The 20398-nt window shown below is 35.9% G+C and overlaps 1 protein-coding gene across 2 annotated transcripts; it reads left to right on the forward strand.

Annotated features, from left to right (window-relative positions):
- Positions 1-5798: 5798 nt before the first annotated feature.
- LOC125679425 (sushi domain-containing protein 2-like) lies at positions 5799-19860 on the forward strand. Of its 2 annotated transcripts, XM_048918650.2 has the most exons (19): positions 5799-6171; positions 6397-6518; positions 6773-7153; positions 7648-7746; positions 8779-8947; positions 9250-9504; positions 9597-9784; positions 11338-11504; positions 11584-11874; positions 11999-12270; positions 12383-12517; positions 12617-12793; positions 12887-13023; positions 13389-13515; positions 13833-14048; positions 15448-15633; positions 17316-17448; positions 17651-17674; positions 17917-19860. In XM_048918650.2, the coding sequence occupies exons 1-19, from the start codon at positions 6111-6113 to the stop codon at positions 18011-18013; spliced, it is 3237 nt and encodes a 1078-aa protein (XP_048774607.1). In that variant the 5' UTR covers positions 5799-6110; the 3' UTR covers positions 18014-19860. The 2 variants fall into 2 exon arrangements, with proteins under 2 accessions (XP_048774607.1, XP_056013014.1); XM_056157039.1 differs by lacking the exons at positions 17316-17448; positions 17651-17674; positions 17917-19860 and adding an exon at positions 17130-17177 and having other exon boundaries at positions 6036-6171; positions 15448-15632.
- The last annotated feature ends 538 nt before the right edge of the window (positions 19861-20398 follow it).

The raw sequence follows: 20398 nt of genomic DNA on the forward strand, positions 1-20398 counted from the left end.
AGTACTTGTGTGAAATCTAAACCAGATTGTATTTCCTATAGAATTTGAACTTTAAGACAGATCAAATACATGAAAGGTGAAGATAACGAACAGTCATCAATCTCATAACTCCTGTAAGCAATACAAAATAGAGAGTAGGGCAGACACGGACCCCTGGATATACCAGAGGTGGGATCAGGTGCCTAGAAGGAGTAGCCATCCCCTGTCGACCGGTCACACCCGCCGTGAGCAATTACAAACGCATTCCCATGTTCTACGTATTGCACTCCTTTAAAGGACAGCAACTTGTTATTTTCACCTTTTTCCTGATTTAGATGTTCCATGCTTTCGGGTAACAATCATATTCTACCACACTGTTGTCATAATTGTAAGAATACTTGAGAACTTGAACGTCAATGTGAAGTGGTACTTGTATGATAGGCCAAGGCTAATTCTACGGTTTAAGATTAAGTTGCTATGATCAGACGGTGCACTATATTGTGACATGAACATTGGTATTTTGGCTTCGGGGTGGGAGGGTGAACTTACCAGTTTTGCAAAGGCAACAAGTATAAGCCAAATTTTCCTGATCCTCATCACTGGCAAGGATTTTGTTGACTCTAGGATCATGCCATATCAGTTCAACGACTCTTTTTGGAACATCTTTGAGGAAGTTGTCATCATCTCCATCTTCTGGTGCATCTTTAGGAAAGTCCCCTAACCTTTTCATCCCACACACCTCCATTGTGGCAAGCAGGATAAAACCATATATAACGAACTTCAGGAAATTGGCTGCATGATTGAATGTTTACCCAACATCCTTTTAACTTACCTATGCCAAAAGACATTCTTAAGATTTAAAAGGGTTCCTTTCTCTGTAGCACTTGATCCATGAAATAATGTATCCATAACATCTTGCTAATGAATAAAGAGAGATGAAGCAAGCATTTGAAAGTATTTGATTTTGATAATTTAATTTACACTGAATTGAAATTAGCTGCATATGTAATTCTTTTATGAAATTCTTGCACCTCTGGTTGCAAACCCTGTAGTCTTGAGAGCATTGATTGACCACTACAACGGCCCATACGTGCATCATTATGTCTCTCACAAGACAATCCATCCCCAAAGCATATCAGTTGGAAGATGCCATCCCCCTGTCGTGGAATATACTCCTGAAGATGTTCCATAATCTTGATGGTCCCAGCAGCCGTTGGTTGATTTTCCTGACACACCCCGAGATTGATCTGCATTATATTTCAAACATATTGCACACAGTTAACAATCAATATTTGACCTTAATTTTATTTGAGATTAATGGAAACACATGTGAATAAAACAGTTAAAATGTGGACTTAACTTTACTCCTCCTGCTAGTCTCTCCAGAACGTGTGATGTGAGGGACTACACTGCAGCTAATAAAGTCAGGCATCTCATGCTGTATGATCTTTGCTACAATAATATCCATGCGCTGTTTGATTTCAGTGAGGTATCCCTCTATTGGCATGAACTTCTGGAGAGGTATATCAGCAGCATTCACAGAATTGTTTGAGAAGTGTGTTGTAGAAATTCTGTTCTCTGCACAGTAAGCCAAAGCCCAGAGCATCATTTTATTCTGTCGTGCTGTTCTCTGATGGCAGGCCATTACCATTTTCCCTATATTGTCCCAGGTGATACAAAATCTAGGTGAATATGGAGCTGGAATACATTTAAGCATGTCAAATTGAAGGATATGTTTTAATTGAAGCATTTTTAATAAATAAATCAAATTTTATGTTAAATACTACCTAAGTCAGACTCCGTTTCAATTGTGTGTTGTTCTTCATCTACAATAGATCTCAAAACAGACTCCTCAATCTCTGGAAGCTCTTTAAGAGAGTTTGATGAGGTTGGTACATCTGTCCCTGAGGACTGAACAAATCTCCCTGATGTATTTATCAGAATCATCATCTATATTACGTGTAGCTCAATGTACTTGTTTCCATTTGTTGCCATTAATCACAATTTAAATTACATTAATTTGTAAAATTGATTTCGATGAAAGTGTTGAGTTTAATGTTTAAATAATTTAAATTCAATCAGAAATTATAAAATACCTCAATGGCCCTTTTCATTTTCAACACATCCTCGTCTGAATGCACTCTTAATTGTGATATCAGTTTCAAAGCTGTGTTCTTACTCGTGCAAAATCCCACTTGGTTCAAGTGTACAAATTCCTAAAATATATTCTAACATTTGTTTATCTTGTAAATTGACACAATAAAATGATTTGATGAAAAAACAAATACAACTTTAAAGAATCCATATATACCTTTCTTTGTGCACCACATCTCCAGAATTCAATGGAACTCAGCCCCTGTACAAACTTTACTTTCATTGGGGCATTCAAATGAAGAAGGACTGCAACTGCTAGTCCCATCCCTGGAGACAATGGTTTGTTGTAAACTCTGCAAAATTTAAGCAAATTTTGTGGTGGCTAGAAAATAATTGAGTAAATGTAACGAATACATACTAATAACCATATCAAGAAACGTTTATAACTACCTGTACTATATTTACATACATTAACATATCATACTTATCAATGAACATTCAAATTATACACTGCAGAATAAATTTACAATTAATGTACAATTGCAACTAATGATTACAGAGTTTATATGAATACTAACCTAGATGTAAGAGATTTCTCATTGGATGGACTGGCAACAGTGGCAATTAATGCCGAATACAAGATGGGAATATGTTTAAATTGCAACATCGCACTTCTTCAGAAGACTTCCTTCTTTATCATTAAGGAGGTTTCTTACACCTTTTCTTATCTCTTTTTTCACTGCATTGTCCAATGTTCTTCTGGCTCCAGCAAAATTGTTGTATAAATATGTGAAGGCTATTTTGTATTCCCAATGGCCTATGCTCGTACAGGTATATCCAACACTTCATTTGACCTAAAATTAGCACAAAAATGATTTAAATATGAAAGCATTGATTTGGGGTTGGCAACTACAAAACTAGGTATGATACCAAAAAAGAGTTGTGCAATATCTGAGACACTACGAAAGCTGAAAATCGCAACTCCAATTAAGGATATAGTAATATATTTGTCAATCCTCCCCCGATTACAATACAATCACAAAGAATAATTTACATGTAAAGCCATGTTTGTACTTCTTTCATCTTCTCCTCACCTTTTTCAATTCATTAACTTTTTAATTGTAAGTCTTGTGTTGAAAAATGACATTTTGTCGTTTTTGTTAGGTGACCCCCCCCCCCCCCCCCCCCCCCCCCCCCCCCCCCCCCACACACACACACACTCACAATCATTGGTAAAAACTTCTCGTTTCAGGGTGTCATTATAGTGTTAAAACATGTATACAAGGGTGATGATAATGTGTGATGGGGTTGTGTGAAATGCTCCTCCCCATCATGCGCTTCTGTCTAATTACAATAAGACAGGGGACATAATACAAACCTAAATATTACAAATGATACCGGTATCATAATTAGATAATGCTTCAGGATTTCTGTGATACAACAAATCTTTTACTTTAAATAATATACCAGGAATTTATGTACTGATCGAATATAGATGAAAGGCGAAGATAACGAACACTGATCAATCTCACAACTCCTATAAGCAATACAAAACAGATATGTTTTCGGATACTGAAAAGTTTTGGTTTCCAAAAAGCAGCAGGTTTGTGTCAATGTTTGTTAGATTTAAAAGATATTTGTCCCTCAGTTGATCATACAATGGACATTACGAGACATAGTGTTTGGTGTCCTCTATCTTACCACATACGCATAGAGGACTATCTACAATGTGCTTGGGAATAAATAATATTTGAGTGAACTGCAATTCATACGTAGACGGGTATGTAAAATTTTGAAGGGTTCTTATTTATATCTTAATGATGACTGTTTCACAGAGAGACACTGGAGGTCAGAAATGAACGTTTGTATTACATGGTTTTACATTTGGTTTGTAAACCATTATCAACTTATCCTGTGTTATGTGGGCGGATTCATATATTTTAGGAGGAAGAAGGTTGCATAAGTACTCATGAACTTGGCCGTGGACCATTTTATGAAACTGGATAATTTTATGCCCCCACCCCCTGTTTTCAAGAGGTCCCCAGTCCAATTATTTGCATAAGTAAATATATTTGTAAGTTTTGTACCCCCGATTATGATTTTAGCTGCTTCCTGATCTAGATGACTTTTTGACTGAATCCAGTAGAAATGTTATTCCAAATTATGTCGGCATATTCAAGGATACTAGTAGGTCTGATAAAAGAAAAGTAAAACTTCCTTAATGATTTTCTAACTAGTAAATTTGCATAGCATATTTAATCGAACAGAATTTGGGGGGAGGGGGGGGGGGCTGAATCGGGAATACCATATGTGTCCATCTTATTTTCTGTTTTAACTCTGTCATGAAAATCAGTTTATATTTATGTCGATGGTCACTTATAAACATAAAAGCTGAAGAGCGCGAACAGTGATTAATCTCATAACTCCTTTAAGCAATACAAAATAGAGAGGTGGGCAAACAGGGACCCTGGATTTACCAGAGGTGAGATCAGGTACCTAGGAGAAGTAAGTATCCTCTGTTGACCGGTCACATCCAGAGTGAACCCTCTATCTGATCAGGTAAACGGAGTAATCCGTAGTCAAAACCAGTGTGCCAAGAACAGCCTAACAAACATGAAACACGTCAGACAGCATTTGACACCATGGTAGGTTATTATGGCAAACTAGGTCATTATAACGATCGTAGAATTTGCGAAATGCTGAGTTTAAACGAGACTGTTGAAATCCCTGTAACATCAACTTATTTGTCAGTAGCCTGCCTTGATTTCAAAACTGATCATACATAGAACAAACTCTTGCATATTGAATCAGTTGAGAGACATAAACACCATACACAAGTGATAATGGAATATTGCTACATAAATATGTGGAAATCCACAATGGAGAAGCTGAAATCATCTCGTTTGTCATAAAGTTGAGTATTGTATTACTGGACAATGTGAGATAATCCTAAATCTTATATCATTTGTATTAGAGACACAAACTTCTCTAATAGTATGTGTCGTAATTCTCACCCAATGTCACTGGTAAAAGAAAATGTTAATCCTCCCTGTATGTGTCGTGACCTTGGATTACAGTAAATTGATTAAGGTCAATAATTAAAACGTTACAAATCATAGGTTGTACTGTAAAAACAGTAGAAATAGTAGAAAATGATTAGTGAAGGATGTAAAAATAGCTGAACTTTATTCAATAATTTGTATGCTCATTGAATTCATCGATGAATATGTATGGCCTAAATGTACATAGAAGTATAAGTAACGACTCGTGGATGCATAAATAAATGCATAAATTGATGGAACCATAACTTACATGTACATGTTACGAGTTAATAATATATTTTTACAACCCGTTCCCATAGAGCAGATATATTGCATGATTAATACATTGTTTTAACACACTCGCATAATATTCAGTATTTCGTATTTTCACAAATAATAAGCGGTATCTATCCAATGTATATATTGATATTGGAAAACATTGGTAGAAACTGGAGACGCCCAGATACTGTTTGAAAATTTGCATATAAAAATGCACAGTTACATTGCGTTATTTCTAAGTCATTATGCAGTACTTGCATGTACTTGACCAGTAGAACCCTTGACCTCTTCTATAAAATATTCAGGTGAGCGTTATGGCCCATGAACTCTTGTGAAAAAGTAAACATTTTTTTTTTAATTCCTTCGAGCAAACGTGACGTTTGTTAATTGTTTTACCTTCAGGATGAAAAAGGATATACGATGTGCATAATTGAGTGAATTAATTCTACTGTGTTGTGTGAGGTGACCCTGATAATTCATTGTTGAGTAAATTTGTGATGTATTCGTGGTAAAGACATTTTTGTGGGAAAACTTTCTACTGTATGCTTGTCAAATAGAAACCAATTTAGCTAAATGTTTCTCGAATTGCGTTAGTAGCTTTATTTCCCCTCCGTTAAATTCCGATCTTACGAAATCCTACGAAGATAAAAATATTTGAATTGCGACGAGATAACACAAACTTGTCAAAATGGCGTTGTAAGATAACCGTCCGGAACAATGGTGGTCCTGTATACTGTACTATGCGTGTGTCTGACCGGAATTCTAGCTCTGGTGAAAGGTAATGATTAATTTCAAATATACTCAGAACGTTTTGGATACTCTTGAACATTACGTTTTAACTTTGGACCAAAGAAGTCTTAGTCTTTATAAATACCAGAGCCTGTTTAACAAATCCGTTGCACTATATCGATGCACCCATTTTGCAAACTATTCTAAATATGTACCATTTATGAAGTGCTAGATTAAGGTTAGGCTTACAGGAACCAATTCTTCGTGTATTTAGGTCAAGTACTGTTTGACTATCACAACAGTGAGGAAGTTACTCTACAGTCGAGATCCGTGCGGGTACCTGTCCCAGGAGGGCAGAAATTCCCCTTCTTCGGACAACTTTATGACAACTTCTATGTAAGAATGCGTTAACCTCTTTTTTCCCATGTAATGAGATTCTTGTATTTTAATCACTTTAAAATAATGCACTCGTGAAGATTAAAATTGTATAGATATGCAGTACACGTGATGATTATTTCCTACGGTAAAAAAAATATCATTTCAACAAATAGAATACAGAGCCACCTTATCGGGGTGATCGATAACATTTTATCTGACCATGTATTGTTTTTCAATACACATTTTGCAAAAACTCTAATTTCTCCAAAAAGGTTTCGAAAGATGGAATTGTAGGGTTTACTCCTGAAGCCAGACATATCATAGGAAAGGTATACTCGTTTGAACGTGAGAAATATTCAACTGAGGTGGAGGATTATCCCTTCGTGGCCCCCTTTCTTTACGGTGGTGCTCCTCTCCTGTCCCCCTTTTCAACAGGGAACAATATCTATGGAGGAAAAATTTATCATAAAGTACTACTCAACTCCCCCAGTGGGAAAATGGACCTTACGAACATGGGAAGTTACATCAATGGGGCATTTATCGGTGTGTACAACTTTACGCCATCCTATGCACTTGTGGTCACGTGGGTAAATGTTACAGATGAATTCCAGATCAGTATCGCTGGATGCGATGACAATCTAAAACCATGTAAGGTAAAATTTCCTATATGTTTATAAAAGATAGTAAATTGTTTTCGATAACATGATGAACAGATACAATGTAGTTTTTGCAGTTGAATTTTTTTTTTGGTGCGATTTGATCCTTCAAAGGTATCAAATTATTTTCTTCGTTTCCCATTCTGTGTGTATGCGTGCGCTTGGGCGAGTGTGTGTGTGTGTGTGTGTGTGTGTGTGTGTGTGTGTGTGTGTGTGTGTGTGTGACACTTTTTTTTATTCCAAATTACATATCTTATACTGCATGTAAGTTTGAACTATTGAATGCTACTGTATTGTGCGTACTCATCAGTAGAAATATGGTGTACATGTATAAGATCGCTCGATAGTTTTTCCCTTAATATTTTGATTACATAAGTGTCATTGACTGCTGCGTATGCTTTAAGATGCGACTTTTCCCCACTTGTATGTTGATGTATGATTTGTATGTAACTGAGATATACGGACCTGAAATTCACTTATCTCATTTCTAGAAAAACACATTTCAAGCAGTTTTGGTGACGGATGGAAAGGAGAGCTTTGCAATATTTAATTACAAACAAACTAAAGTAACAACGAACCCGACATACCAGGTAATTCAAAATCGGTCGCCAGGAGGCAGGCGATTTTGTCCCACTCCGCATGCAAACAAGTTGTTCCGTTCCTTATTATGTACGAGAGTTCTCCAAAGGGAAAGAACTATGACGTATCTCGAAACTGGCGTATTATATATATCCCAAGCCATCATTATTTAATTACTCTACTAAACTGAATTACGGTATTTACATATATTTATCAATAATCAATTTTGATAAATAACAATGTTCGATATACGGAATCTGTAAACTCGATCGTACATTTAGTTTCGCTCTTTATGGTTTTATCTCAGATAATCAGAGTAAAAAGCATTTATTCTCTTTGTTGTGCACTTTATTTTGTTCATTTTTTTTTCTATATTCATACGCTAACTTTTTAATACTATATTAAATAAAAATTGAAATAGCTATTTTTACAGCTCAATACATTCTACATAAGAGCATTTTTATTTAGGAATGAAAGCTACTTAAAATACAAGGGGATACTATCTAAGATGTGAGCAATAACCTAAGCCTGTCAGAATGAGCTATAGTGAAGGACTTTGATCCCACCTAAAATATTTCCAGGGGTCTGTGTTTGTCTTACTCTCATTTTCGTATTCTTTCGGGATTTATGATATAGATCACTCTTCGTTATCTTCACTTTTTCACTTTGCATAGTTCTGATAGTTATTTTAAAGTAGTTGCGGCCGAATTTGCGTCAATAAGTTTTCTTGTTTCGACTCTTTCAGCAAATTACATATATAAATTGCTTCCTTGAGATATAGTCTGTGCACGCTTCAACTATAGATCAAATTTTCGCTTTCATCACACTTGACGATTTGCAAGAGTAATTATTGCAATTAATTGTCCTCATTGTTTTTGTTGAACTTTTAGATCTTAGTAAGAAATCTACCATGAGTTTTATTGCGAGAAGTTGAATTTGACTTACATTTCGATTGACCTACTTTTACAAAAGTTATGACCATTTTTATAAAATTTCATTGATAGATTTTGTGTTGTTTTAGCATTACTCTCAAACCGTTTCAGACCGGGTTTAATGCTGGGTATGGGAGAGGGTGGAGTGAGGCCATGCCTAGCGCTAGTCTTCAAAACGCTGATTCACTAAAGGGCAGTGACATTATTGGACGTTTCTTTTACAAAATAGATCGGGAGAGGATCGTCAAAGGTGGATGCAATGGTCAAAGAAACGCAATTGGTGAGAAAAAGGAAACATGCGCAAAAATATTAACCGTACTTCATATTGGGTCTTATCAAATATGTAAAAGAAAATGAGAATATTTATTACTATATGTTCCCAATGCATCGTCCCTTGGTACCTTTAGTTGATGATGAACTATGCTGTACTCTTTTTTGCTATGTTTATAATGTATATGCCCCTAGGGGCCAGTTATTTAATGATAAACTATCTGTATCTTAATGGAAATGTTAGCTGCTTGTAAAGTGAACTTTTATATTTTTACTTGATTCATGTTTTACAGAAAATGACTATTGTTTCAGGTCGATTACAAGTGACTCCAGGTTTTGCGGGTATGCTTGGCGGAGAAATGCTGGAGGTTTCCGGGCCCTGTCTAATGCCAAGGGATCAGCTATACTTAAGGGCTGGAACACAAAGATCATACTCTGCGTGTTCCATGATCAACAGCATGAAGGCACGCTGTCCTGTACCGATGCTGTTAGAGAGAGGCGAAGTCAATATAGCCTTATCACTTGACGAAAAGATACACTTTTACTACGACACCACCATAACAATAGGTTAGAAACAATCATAAGATTTCTACCAAAACGTTTTTAACAATAAATAATAATGACCGTGCTTTAACCCAAACATTTCACCGTCCACACAGTGCATCCAAGCAGAATGCCCAAAGACACAAAAATCAGTCTGCACGATAACGGGTCCGGGCGGAGGTGGAATGAGACGTCTGCTAAAGCGTTGATGTTGAGTTGGGATCCGAACCTCCTCTCCACAGATCCTAACGCCATCGTTGATATTAACTTTGTGGGATTCATTGAAAACGAAAAGACATACAAGGTAATTTTAAAAAGTCCTGAATGAATCTATGAGTTTGCATCAACCTTATACATGTACATCAACCTATATATATAATATATGTATACATCAACTTATATATGTATATATCAACCTATATATGTATACATCAACATATATATGTATATATTAACTTATATATGTATACATCAAACTTGAACTGTTTTCTGCGTGTTATGTTCACCGACAATATAAAAAACAATAATAAAAAATCTGCCATGTGAATTAAGATATCGTAAACGATTTCTACATAGGCTATTTTCAATGACTTGTCGGTTATCGTGACTTGTATGTTACTCTTTACTGCCGTGATTTAATGAGATATAATTACATTTTCATATCCATACTGATGAAATTACTAGTATACGGAATGACCTACATTGTTACATGTATTTCGGATTTGGTTGAGCATCACAGAAGAGACATTATTTGTCGGAATGCGCATCTGGTGCATCAAAATTGGTACCGTATAAGTTTTACATTCACCAGTTCACATATCTCTTCTCCACTGCATCTGCCGCTACACTCCCGTCATGAGATTTTGCCATACATCTACACCCTTGATGATCTCAATCTAGCCAATCGAAGGAAAACTCGGATTTTTTTTCCAGAGGTGTGGAGGACTGTGGTCACAAAGTTTAACTGGAGACTCGTACATGTAAACTTTCTTGAAAATCAAGATGGCCGCCACATGGATTACGTTAATTGATTGATTGTGGTAGTCTATGAGAGTTTGTAAAATATCCAACATACATGTATATTGATGCATGCTATATGCGACACCGATGCAAGTATTACAAACCGAAAGGTTTCATTGTGCTTTGGAGGGTTTTCCGTTCGTTCAAAATACACGGAATGTACGGATCACTCTGACTCGTTTGAATTGTGTTGCAAAAGGAATTCATCGTAATAATATTACAAGATGATTTTCTGAGAATTATTTGAATCTTAGTGATGTTAGAGAACAACAGCGTTGTATCATACACAACACCACACAACCGACATCACCATGTGAATATAACCGATTACATTCAATTTAGTTGTCCTGTTTATTGTGTGGCTGTTGTATCTGGTAGATGCACAAGCACGGATGCCTGTGGAAAAAAATAACTTCCAAACTTTGAACGTGAACGGTTATTTGTTTTACAAATGTTGTGCTATAATACGAAACGGGTGTTCAGACTTTTGTATAACGAGATTACTTGTGTTATATTTAACTTCTCTGCACACCTTGAACGGTCTATATGATTATACAAATATAATCATTAATGTATTTGTATTAACTATAAGTAATTGCCCAACTTTGAAATGCATTCTGTTTGATTGATAACTTGACGTTATATCGATAGTTTACGCAGACACGTCCATTGTATAGTGAGTTCCTATCATACGGTATCCCAAGTTCCTGGTCAAATCATTTTAAAATAGTTTCATGATTTAATGTAAAACCTTTCAGACTCCAGGAACAGAACACAAATAACTTTATCTTCCTACATTATGAATTCAAATATTGTTATTGGTGTTTGATTATTCAGGCTGGATGGAACAAACGTATCACCTTGAGCTCACGTGATGTACGCGTGAGTGAGAAAACGTACGTGTTTAATGCATCCAACGTGTTCTGTGACAACGAGTGTGCTAAGTACGAAGTAGGCGTGGTCGAAGTGAGCGTTAGAGATGTTTCAAAGGCCGCTAGCAGAAGGTAAGAATGAATAGACGGATAAATCCGGATATTGAAAATAGTCCGTACTACGATGAAGACAAATTCCTTCGTCTTTTAGAGCGATGTTCAGTGGTGTTGTTCCCATGGGATGGTTAGTGAATAGCAGAATGTTGGCGCTATATGGCAATAACTGGCAACACGCTAAATGTGTGGCATGGTATAATGAGGACCGGAAGGATATGAGGTGGTTAGAACAACTTGAGTATTGCCCGTGTAATGTACAGCAGGCTCTGTCAGATTTCGGAAGATGGCAGACAGATGTTGGTTGTAATCTTTACAGCAACAACCCCAATAAATGTCGATTTCATCTGGGTGCAGTGCATTGTGTTCGCGCAGTTCAGCCAACACGGTAGGGTATTTTGTATTAAAAATAATATTATGCAAGGCAAATCATTGCATTTCATACAGAAATTTAAAAACTGAAGTCTCGACAAATTAAATAAGTGCGTGATTGTGTTAATTACTTTGTAAAGACAAGAAGGAGCTGGGAATCAATGTTGTTATGGAGCCGATGGACAGCTCCGATTTTCTGCCGACACATTTCAAGGAAGCACACCAGATAGAAGTCATGATTGGGGAGCGGCACCTTACGTGAAACCTGGTCTCGTGCCATCTCTGTCCCATTGGATCAAGGATGTGGTCACATTCTACTACTGTTGTCTATGGACGGATTATCAAGACTGTGATTATTATATGGACCAACGTGCAACTCGAGATTGCTCAGGATACTCTCCCCCAAAGCAAGGTAAAACAATCTACTATATAGAAAGGTTGCTAACCTTGGTGTTTTAATAATTTCGCATTCATGATCATAGACAGTTCTGAATTATCAAAACTGTTCCATTTTGTGTTTTAAGCAATGGTATTTGGTCAATCTAACGTGAGGACCTTTGATGGCCAGAGTTACCATGTGTGTGGGACGGGAGATTTTGTGCTTCTAAATTCGACTGACGTAAAAATTGTGGGGCGATTTCAAAAGTCACCTTTCAATCGTAGGTTCATCACATATTGACAAATATAAGATTTTTCTTGAATTAGATTAAAATGTATCTGGATTGTATAAGATTGTGAGACGTTCTTTAAACTTGTAGCTCAGTACAACAGATCCGTCATTTTAACTGCCGTCGGCATCCATATCAAACAGGAAATGATAGAAATCAAAATGAAAGGCCCGCAAGTTGATAGAAGCACAAGAACGTTAGACGTTGTGGTCAACGGAGAGTTTCATTATTTTGACCAGGGTCCTCGGCGATGGAAGGACTTCAAAGGTATGCACATACAGACGCTTCTGATGAATAGTTAAGTTTTTTAAAAATCATGATAAGTTTTCAATGAGAAAAGTGGTTTACTGCGTTTTATAGAGTCCGCTGTTGTAAACAGTGACGATCGTGCCAACACCAAGGAATCTAACTTTACTGTTATTGTGAAAAATGGTGTAGGGATCCAAATAGCTGAAGAGAACGACATGCTCAGTCTCATTGTTATGATTCCACCGCAAGTAAGTAACATCCTTACAAGAAATTCAAGTTCCGCTGAATCAAGGATGGTACATTGATAAAGTGTCGTTATCAATAATAAAATTACTTCGCATTATTACATCCCTATAAACAATGGATGAAGTGTATTAAGCATAGATATGGGAATGTTCACGCGGTATATTTCATGAATATGCTTGTTTTTTGTGGAAATAGCACACCTTTAAAAATAGTTTTCCAATCAGAAACACTTGATACCTTTGCAAGAATATTGGTGATACATTAGACCACTTCAAGTGAAATAATGTAATATAATTTAAAGCCATTCCCTGAGAAAATGAGTCGTACTTTGTAGTTCTGAGAGAACACTGTTTACTTGGATTTGCAGTTTGATAGTAATGGTTTGCTTGGTTCATGGAATAATAACGCGAGCGATGATCTAGCTTCAACGAACGGAACAGTCCCCCCAACAACTACCAATCCAAGCCGGTTATACGAGCAATTTGTGTATAGTTGTACGTATTTTATGTGTATTTGATTTATACATGATTATTTTCAATCTTAGACCACATAAGCTATATTTTATGCGGAACTATTGTGGAGGCCAACTCTTTTAAGTACGAGTTCGATGGGTTTTTTTTATCTGAAGATATCAGAGGTACTGAAGTATTGATGAAATTCGCTGTAGAGTTAATGCTTTTTACAAGATTTAAAAGGAAGAACACATTTGTCATATTTTGTATTAGTACTAGTAAACGAAGTGTCTGAAGTATCACGATTATTTAAAAATAGTTTGAGCGAGATCGCTGGGTATATTTCCTGTATATTGTAGGGGCTGTAGAGAGATCCAGCTCCTTCGTCCTGCCCTACCCAACTTATGCCAAAGCTACATCTAGCCTCTGTACAGCGATATCAACTTCACATCCATCTTGTATGTTGGACTCGGCGTGTGACTATGACTTGTGGAGTACGGGGAACAACTCATTGGCGCAAAAAACGCGGTCATTTTCGCAGAGGTACCAAGAACTCCAAAGCGAGCTCCTTCCAGGTCGGTGAATTGTCTAAATTATTATCAACATTGCTTAAAACCTTCATTTGCAGCATTTCCTTATTTTAACATACTTTATTTCAATCATATGGTCAAAAACACATAAGTCACAGCAAGCGCCGATCTGTCAGTTGAATTATCAAAACTAAATCAGGGGTGTGATTTCTCCTCTTTTCAGAGGAAATGCTCTGCTGATTCGCTCAATTTTCGGAAAAAACAAAACATGAAACATTCTAGGTTGGATTTAAATTGATAGAAAATGATATTTTTCCAAGTAGGATAAAGTGTTTTCCTCCCTTTTTGACCATTTTCCCACTGATTTCTGAGGAATTCAGTCACATCCCTAATTATTCTAACTTTTTTAGAGAAAAAACATTTTGGCTGCAATATTCTCCTCTTCTTAACATGAACGAGTAGACAAATTCTACCGAATTAGATTTACTTGTAATCGCAAAATCGTGAACACTTATCACCTAGTCCGTTTATTATCAATATTATTCAAACTAACATTGTGAAAAAAGTTTTGTTTGCAACATTTTCCTATTTTCAACATCGACGCTCATGAGCATTATGTTTCACATCAATGGCCGCCTCTATAATACATGTACCACCACAGTGTCTCTTAAGGTCAGATCATACGTAATAATCGATGATTTCATCATATATCCATGTGGTCCATAAAGTGCCGCCTTCGCAGGATGATAAAGGATTCTTTTTTAACCCCTAAATCTTCCGTATATATAGTTTTCCATGAAATTGGTATATTTGTGTTAGATGTAGTTTACGTTGGGGGAAAAACCCTTATGATATTTCTTCTCTTCGGATGGTGTGTGTGACTTTTGAGAGTATATGAGCATTTAATGAAAGATATAATGAGGCAGGGTATTATAATTTTCTTCCACTTGCTCAATAGTTTGGACTGATCAACCGACTCCAGTTCAGTGATTTGCCTTTGGAGGTCGTAAATCTACTCAATGTATAACCATAGTATCAAACTTTTAAGTTGAAACATGAAACAAATCTAATGTTATCCAACTTCTCCAAGCGCTTGATGTTACAAAATATATCGAAAATCACATAATAGGACATGTAACTACACTAAATATCAACATAAAGTATTGTAGTAAAACACGATTAAAGCGAACCTGTACATTCATTAGACGTCGCGCACGCTATTGGTTTCAATTTAGGTAACTTCAATATGACGTTAAAACGCAACGTCAGAACATCGATATACAACAACTTACTTTGATATAAGTTTTGATGAAAGAAAAATATAAAATTGATATTCCAGGCGTTTGACAGTTGAGGCGAACGCAGTATAAAACTCATTAGATATTTTCCTTAGGAATTATATGTACATGTGTACATGTACAAAAGTGTATGCTTCTCATTGTAGTACGTTCATGTGGTTTGCTGGCTGTTCCGCGTAGTATAAAGGATAATTATAACTACAGTCTCGGGAGCACTGTTACTGTTGAAAGTTGTAGGATTGGACACTTAACAGGAAGGACGCAATACACATGTACCAATGAAGGCCAAGGAAGCCAGGTGTGGTCTCCCCCTGTCAATGCTGCTTGCCAAGGTATGAAGTCGTTTAAGAATACATATGTAATTCCCGTTGTTATATAACGGAGATTTGGAAACGGGGTCTTTACCTGAGGTACTCGATGCATAATTTGACCCAAGTTTTCATCAAAGGAAAACTAGATATTAAAAACCCTGGTTTACAATAAATGCATGGTATCCACATATAATGATTGGCTATGAGATTTACAATATCTCCTAATTGATTTAACATAAAAGCCGAAGGAAATCATATAATTTGCATATCAAATAAAAGAAAGATAATTTCATAAGATAGCTGCACAAAACAATTTTTTTCACAATATACAAAAAAAACTGTAAGTTGCCATACACAATCAGACAAACAAAGTAATTTTTTTTTTCATTTTCAAGCCAAGAAACATAAAAACAACTCTATCTGTCTCTGACATTTGTAACAGGCTTACTGTGTGTATGTTGTTTTACACCTCATAGAAAATTATTAACTCCTATAGACACATCGCTACATATAACAGTATATGAAGTATCATAAATATTGACCACTGCATGGCGCTCAAGACTGTAACAGTGGGGGTTTCTTTATCATACAACGCCTACCGCGATAAGGTGTCTGTAGGGTCCGTGACTGTCTCTTCTATTGCCGGGAGCTTGGCAAAGGTTCGGTCACTACATGTACCTATATTAACAAGTCTGACGCCGTGCCTGTATCGAACTCGGAACCACCCGGGTACAAAACGACCCCTAACTACTCCTGCGATCGGTATTTAAAATCAATTTACCAATAAATCATTTAGGTGAAAAACTATATTGATATTTTCAATCAAAATAAGTGTTCTATCCACTACTTCGACCGATAGTAAAAACTAATTTACCAATAAATCATTTATACGAACAAGTTTATTGATATCTTAAATCTATTTTTCTAACAAAATTTTCAATGAAGCTCCAAAGTGTATATAGTATTTCGTAGCGATAGATAATAGAAACTTAGGAAAATGTCATCATCCTTTTTTTTTGTAATCGCATCATATAGATTCTACAATATAGGTATTGTAATGTTAAAAACAATTTAGTACGATTAATGTATGAAGTTACAATTTTCGCACCATTTCTACTGAGAATTTATGTTTTAACTTTAAGGATTAGCTTTCTGAATGGGTGTATGTTGTTAGGAACACTCCTTTCTTCTCCATTGCTTTGTGTGCTTTTATTCGCCGCTCATTTTGGTTTAAATAGCTCATGGTACTCCGTCCTTAAAACTGCACCCAAGAATATCCTTCTACAAAATTCCCAATGCAAATATAAATGCCGAAAGCTATGATATGAATTACTACTACCGGATGCAAGGCGAAATTGTTAAGGATTGCATAACATTAATTCGTTACAAAACCTTTTTCGTCTGAAATCATTGATTGAAATTAGAAACAGTTGACGTTTTTTTGGTTGTATCTGTGGTGGCTGGTACGTCAGTTGGTTTAGATGAGTAACTGTTGATGTGTTTTGGTTGTATCTGTCGTGGCTGATACGTCAGATAGTTTGGATGAGTAACTGTTGATGTGTTTTTGGTTGTATCTGTAGTGGCTGGTACGTCAGATAGTTTGGATGAGTAACTGTTAATGTATTTTGATTGTATCTGTAGTGGCTGGTACGTCAGATAGTTTGGATGAGTAACTGTTAATGTATTTTTGGTTGTATCTGTAGTGGCTGATACGTCAGATAGTTTGGACGAGGGAGCGGTAGCGGGGATTGTTATAGCGGTAGTCCTGGTGCTGGTTGTGATTGCGGTCTTGGTTGTCTTCGCCAGGAGAAAAGGAAAAAAGAAAACCTCTAGAGGGTAAAATCACCTCCGATGTGAATACATTAACTTTATTGATGCCTACATGTAATAGTGATTTACTATGATAGAGACAGTCTAGGTTCAATTCAATTTTCATTTCAGTTTGTTAATTTGAAGGAGTGAATCTTGATAACAATATCCTATAGTTCTATATTGTTTATAATATTGTACATTTTGTTGTGGGTTTTTTTTCTCTCAGAGAGAGTGACGAAGCGAGATCTGGGTAAGAGTTCTTTTTATACATCACTTACCGCAGCAATGCTTATTTCTAAAGTACAATATAATTATGTGATTGATCAAATGAATAATAAGATTCGGTGTATTCGTGTAGTCTGGGGACAACACCATTTTCAGTATTCTATGTAATGGATGTTGGAAGTGTAGGAACTAAATATCCTTAGACACATATTACCCATTGTAATACAGAAATACTATGATTGTAAACATTATGTTATTTTTATTTAGGAAGAACCGCTCATACGTTGAAGACTATGACCCGCGATATGACACCGCCCAACTTCCGATGGGGCACAAGAAAACGAAAGGCGAATCAACAATATGAGGCCTATAATGAACAAGAGAAACGGGAATTTATCACGCCACATCATTCATGGAACAAAACTGCCTCAATTTTTGTGTCCTGTGTAAGTGAGATGTAAGAATGTTGTGTTTGACATACTAAACAAATTACACTTTATAACTACAATTTAGTGATAAAATTTTGCATATATATATGTAGTGTGGATGCGTCTGTGGATATGTAGTTCTTTAATATACATGTACTATATATGTATGTGAGTTGATTTGAGTTTTCAGAAACATCCTCTTGCCATCAACATAAAGAGCATCCCTTTATACTTGGCACATATACAATGTATTTACACTTATATTGTAGGCTCTAGTGATATTGTTTTACAGTAATCCGGTTTGCTTCCTTATCGAATTATTTTTCTTTGCTTTAGATTGTGTCATATTCCGTTCATCTTCCATGTATTATACTGTCTCGTATTAAGTTGGCATTCAACGTGTAACATTTACATTTCCAAGGTTTTTGTCTTTGATTATGATAGTAATGATTACCATTTCCCCCATGAAAGCGCTGCAGTTGTGAACAGTGCGCGCATGGATCTTTATAAACATAGTACGTATATTTTAACGGCTGGGAATTCCGACAGAAATGATAGTGTAAATGTATAAACAAAACTTATTTCACTTTTATACGCCCATCTTTAGATGGAAGTATTATTGTACAGTGATGTACAAATGTATTTACGAACATGAACGTCTGTCCTTTCAGGGTTTTCTGTTTCTATTTTCATTTCTCTGTCACATATCAAGCTGAAATTTGCTGTACAAATTGTATCTTTGTAGATCATTCTAGATCATGTTGCAATTCAATCTATTTCGAACTCTCTCGCATGAGTATTGTCCCTTTATTTTAAATTTAATGTTATATGGCGGGTGTATGAATTGTCCGCCTAATTCCCCCCAGAGTTTTTAAGTGAGGATCTACATGTACTTATTTTACAGTTTTTCTATGGATATTGAAGATGTGCATGTGGCAAGGTTTTCGATTTGTCTTAAATTTTGAAGAAAATGACAGGCTGTCAGTTGTGAGGAAATGTTACATAAGCTAGTCCATGATTTGTCCGTATTAGCTTCTCCCAGAGGTTTGAAATGCGGACCTTCTTCATTCTACAGAGTGTTTGTATGGAATTTGTACATTGTATATCTGTAAACGACTTGAAGATGTGCGTAATGCAAGGATTTTGATTCCCAACTTTTAAAAAGAAAAATCTTCGATGTTTGAAAAAAAAATTACATATTGTTAAACTTTGTCAATTTTTGAAAATATTTAAACACAGGGCTCTTGGTTTGTTTATTTACAGCCTGTCACAGTTCTTAAACTAGAACCTTTTCTCCATACATGTACATGTACGATGCAAAAAAAAAATATGTCACAGCTTGATGATGGCTAATACTACCTTCAGTAAAGTTCTGCAACTCGGAGTTTTAGAAAAAAAAAATCCTATAGAAGCTTGTGACGAGCGTATGATGTACCGTTTCCGGTGCTCATTATGTACCGTTTCCGGTGCTCTTGTTTAGGATGGGAGGAAATAAACTGCAACGCTTCACGCCTGAATGCTTTTCATGAGGAGCTAACGCGCGTCATCAAGAATGCCAGCGTGAAGTGTAGCAGTTCATATCCTCATATATTTTCAAATATGACATTTATTGCTCTTATAAAAGACTTGATGTCAAGGAATCCCAAGCTATTTTGAAAATGAGTTAGATGGTGTTGAATGAGAGTTTGAGAGTATGTTGCAGTTTGCAAATGATAACATATATCATCAATGTTTTGTTATACATGCCTATTTTTTTTTTTTACAATAAACAGTAATATGTGTACAATGTGATTTTATTCACAAGAATTTCAGAATGGGAAGCAAGGTAAACAAAGTGGTGAACATCGTACGTTAAATATTCACGCTTTTGATCACAGAAAATATGAAAGATTTCTTTGTATAAGTTCTGTTTATTTAGCTTTAGGAGATACATTTTGTATATCGCACTTGAGAAAATTGTAATGGATATGTATGATAACATTTGGAAATTTACCTTATTTAAAGGAAAATGGAATTTTTATGCAAAATTAATGGACAAAAATTTAAAATCCGCGCGAGAGGATTATTTACTTTACTATAGCTTGTAGCCTGATGACCTGTCCATTGTGTTATCCATGCAGTCAATGAAAATGAAAACGACATGGATATGAAAGGCTTATTACATGATCTTCGATTGGGCCATGAAGAGTGCTCCGGTTTATTTGCCTTCAATTGATAATAGGCTAACTTGAGAGAGAACCAATCCCCTCAGCTCAACAGCCACATAGGTTTTTAATGGAATTGAAGTACATGACAGCATATTGCAATATTATGCTGTACAC

This window comes from Ostrea edulis, chromosome 2 (genome assembly GCF_947568905.1).
Source record: "Ostrea edulis chromosome 2, xbOstEdul1.1, whole genome shotgun sequence".
NCBI lineage: Eukaryota > Metazoa > Mollusca > Bivalvia > Ostreida > Ostreidae > Ostrea > Ostrea edulis.

Excerpts from the sequence above, each read along its gene's own strand:
- LOC125679425 (XM_048918650.2), top strand. The coding sequence starts at position 6,111 with ATGGTGGTCCTGTATACTGTACTATGCGTGTGTCTGACCGGAATTCTA. Across the intron at positions 11,505-11,583 it reads TCAAAGGCCGCTAGCAGAAG|AGCGATGTTCAGTGGTGTTG; the intron begins GTAAGAATGAAT and ends TTCGTCTTTTAG. Across the intron at positions 13,516-13,832 it reads CGAGCAATTTGTGTATAGTT|GGGCTGTAGAGAGATCCAGC; the intron begins GTACGTATTTTA and ends TGTATATTGTAG.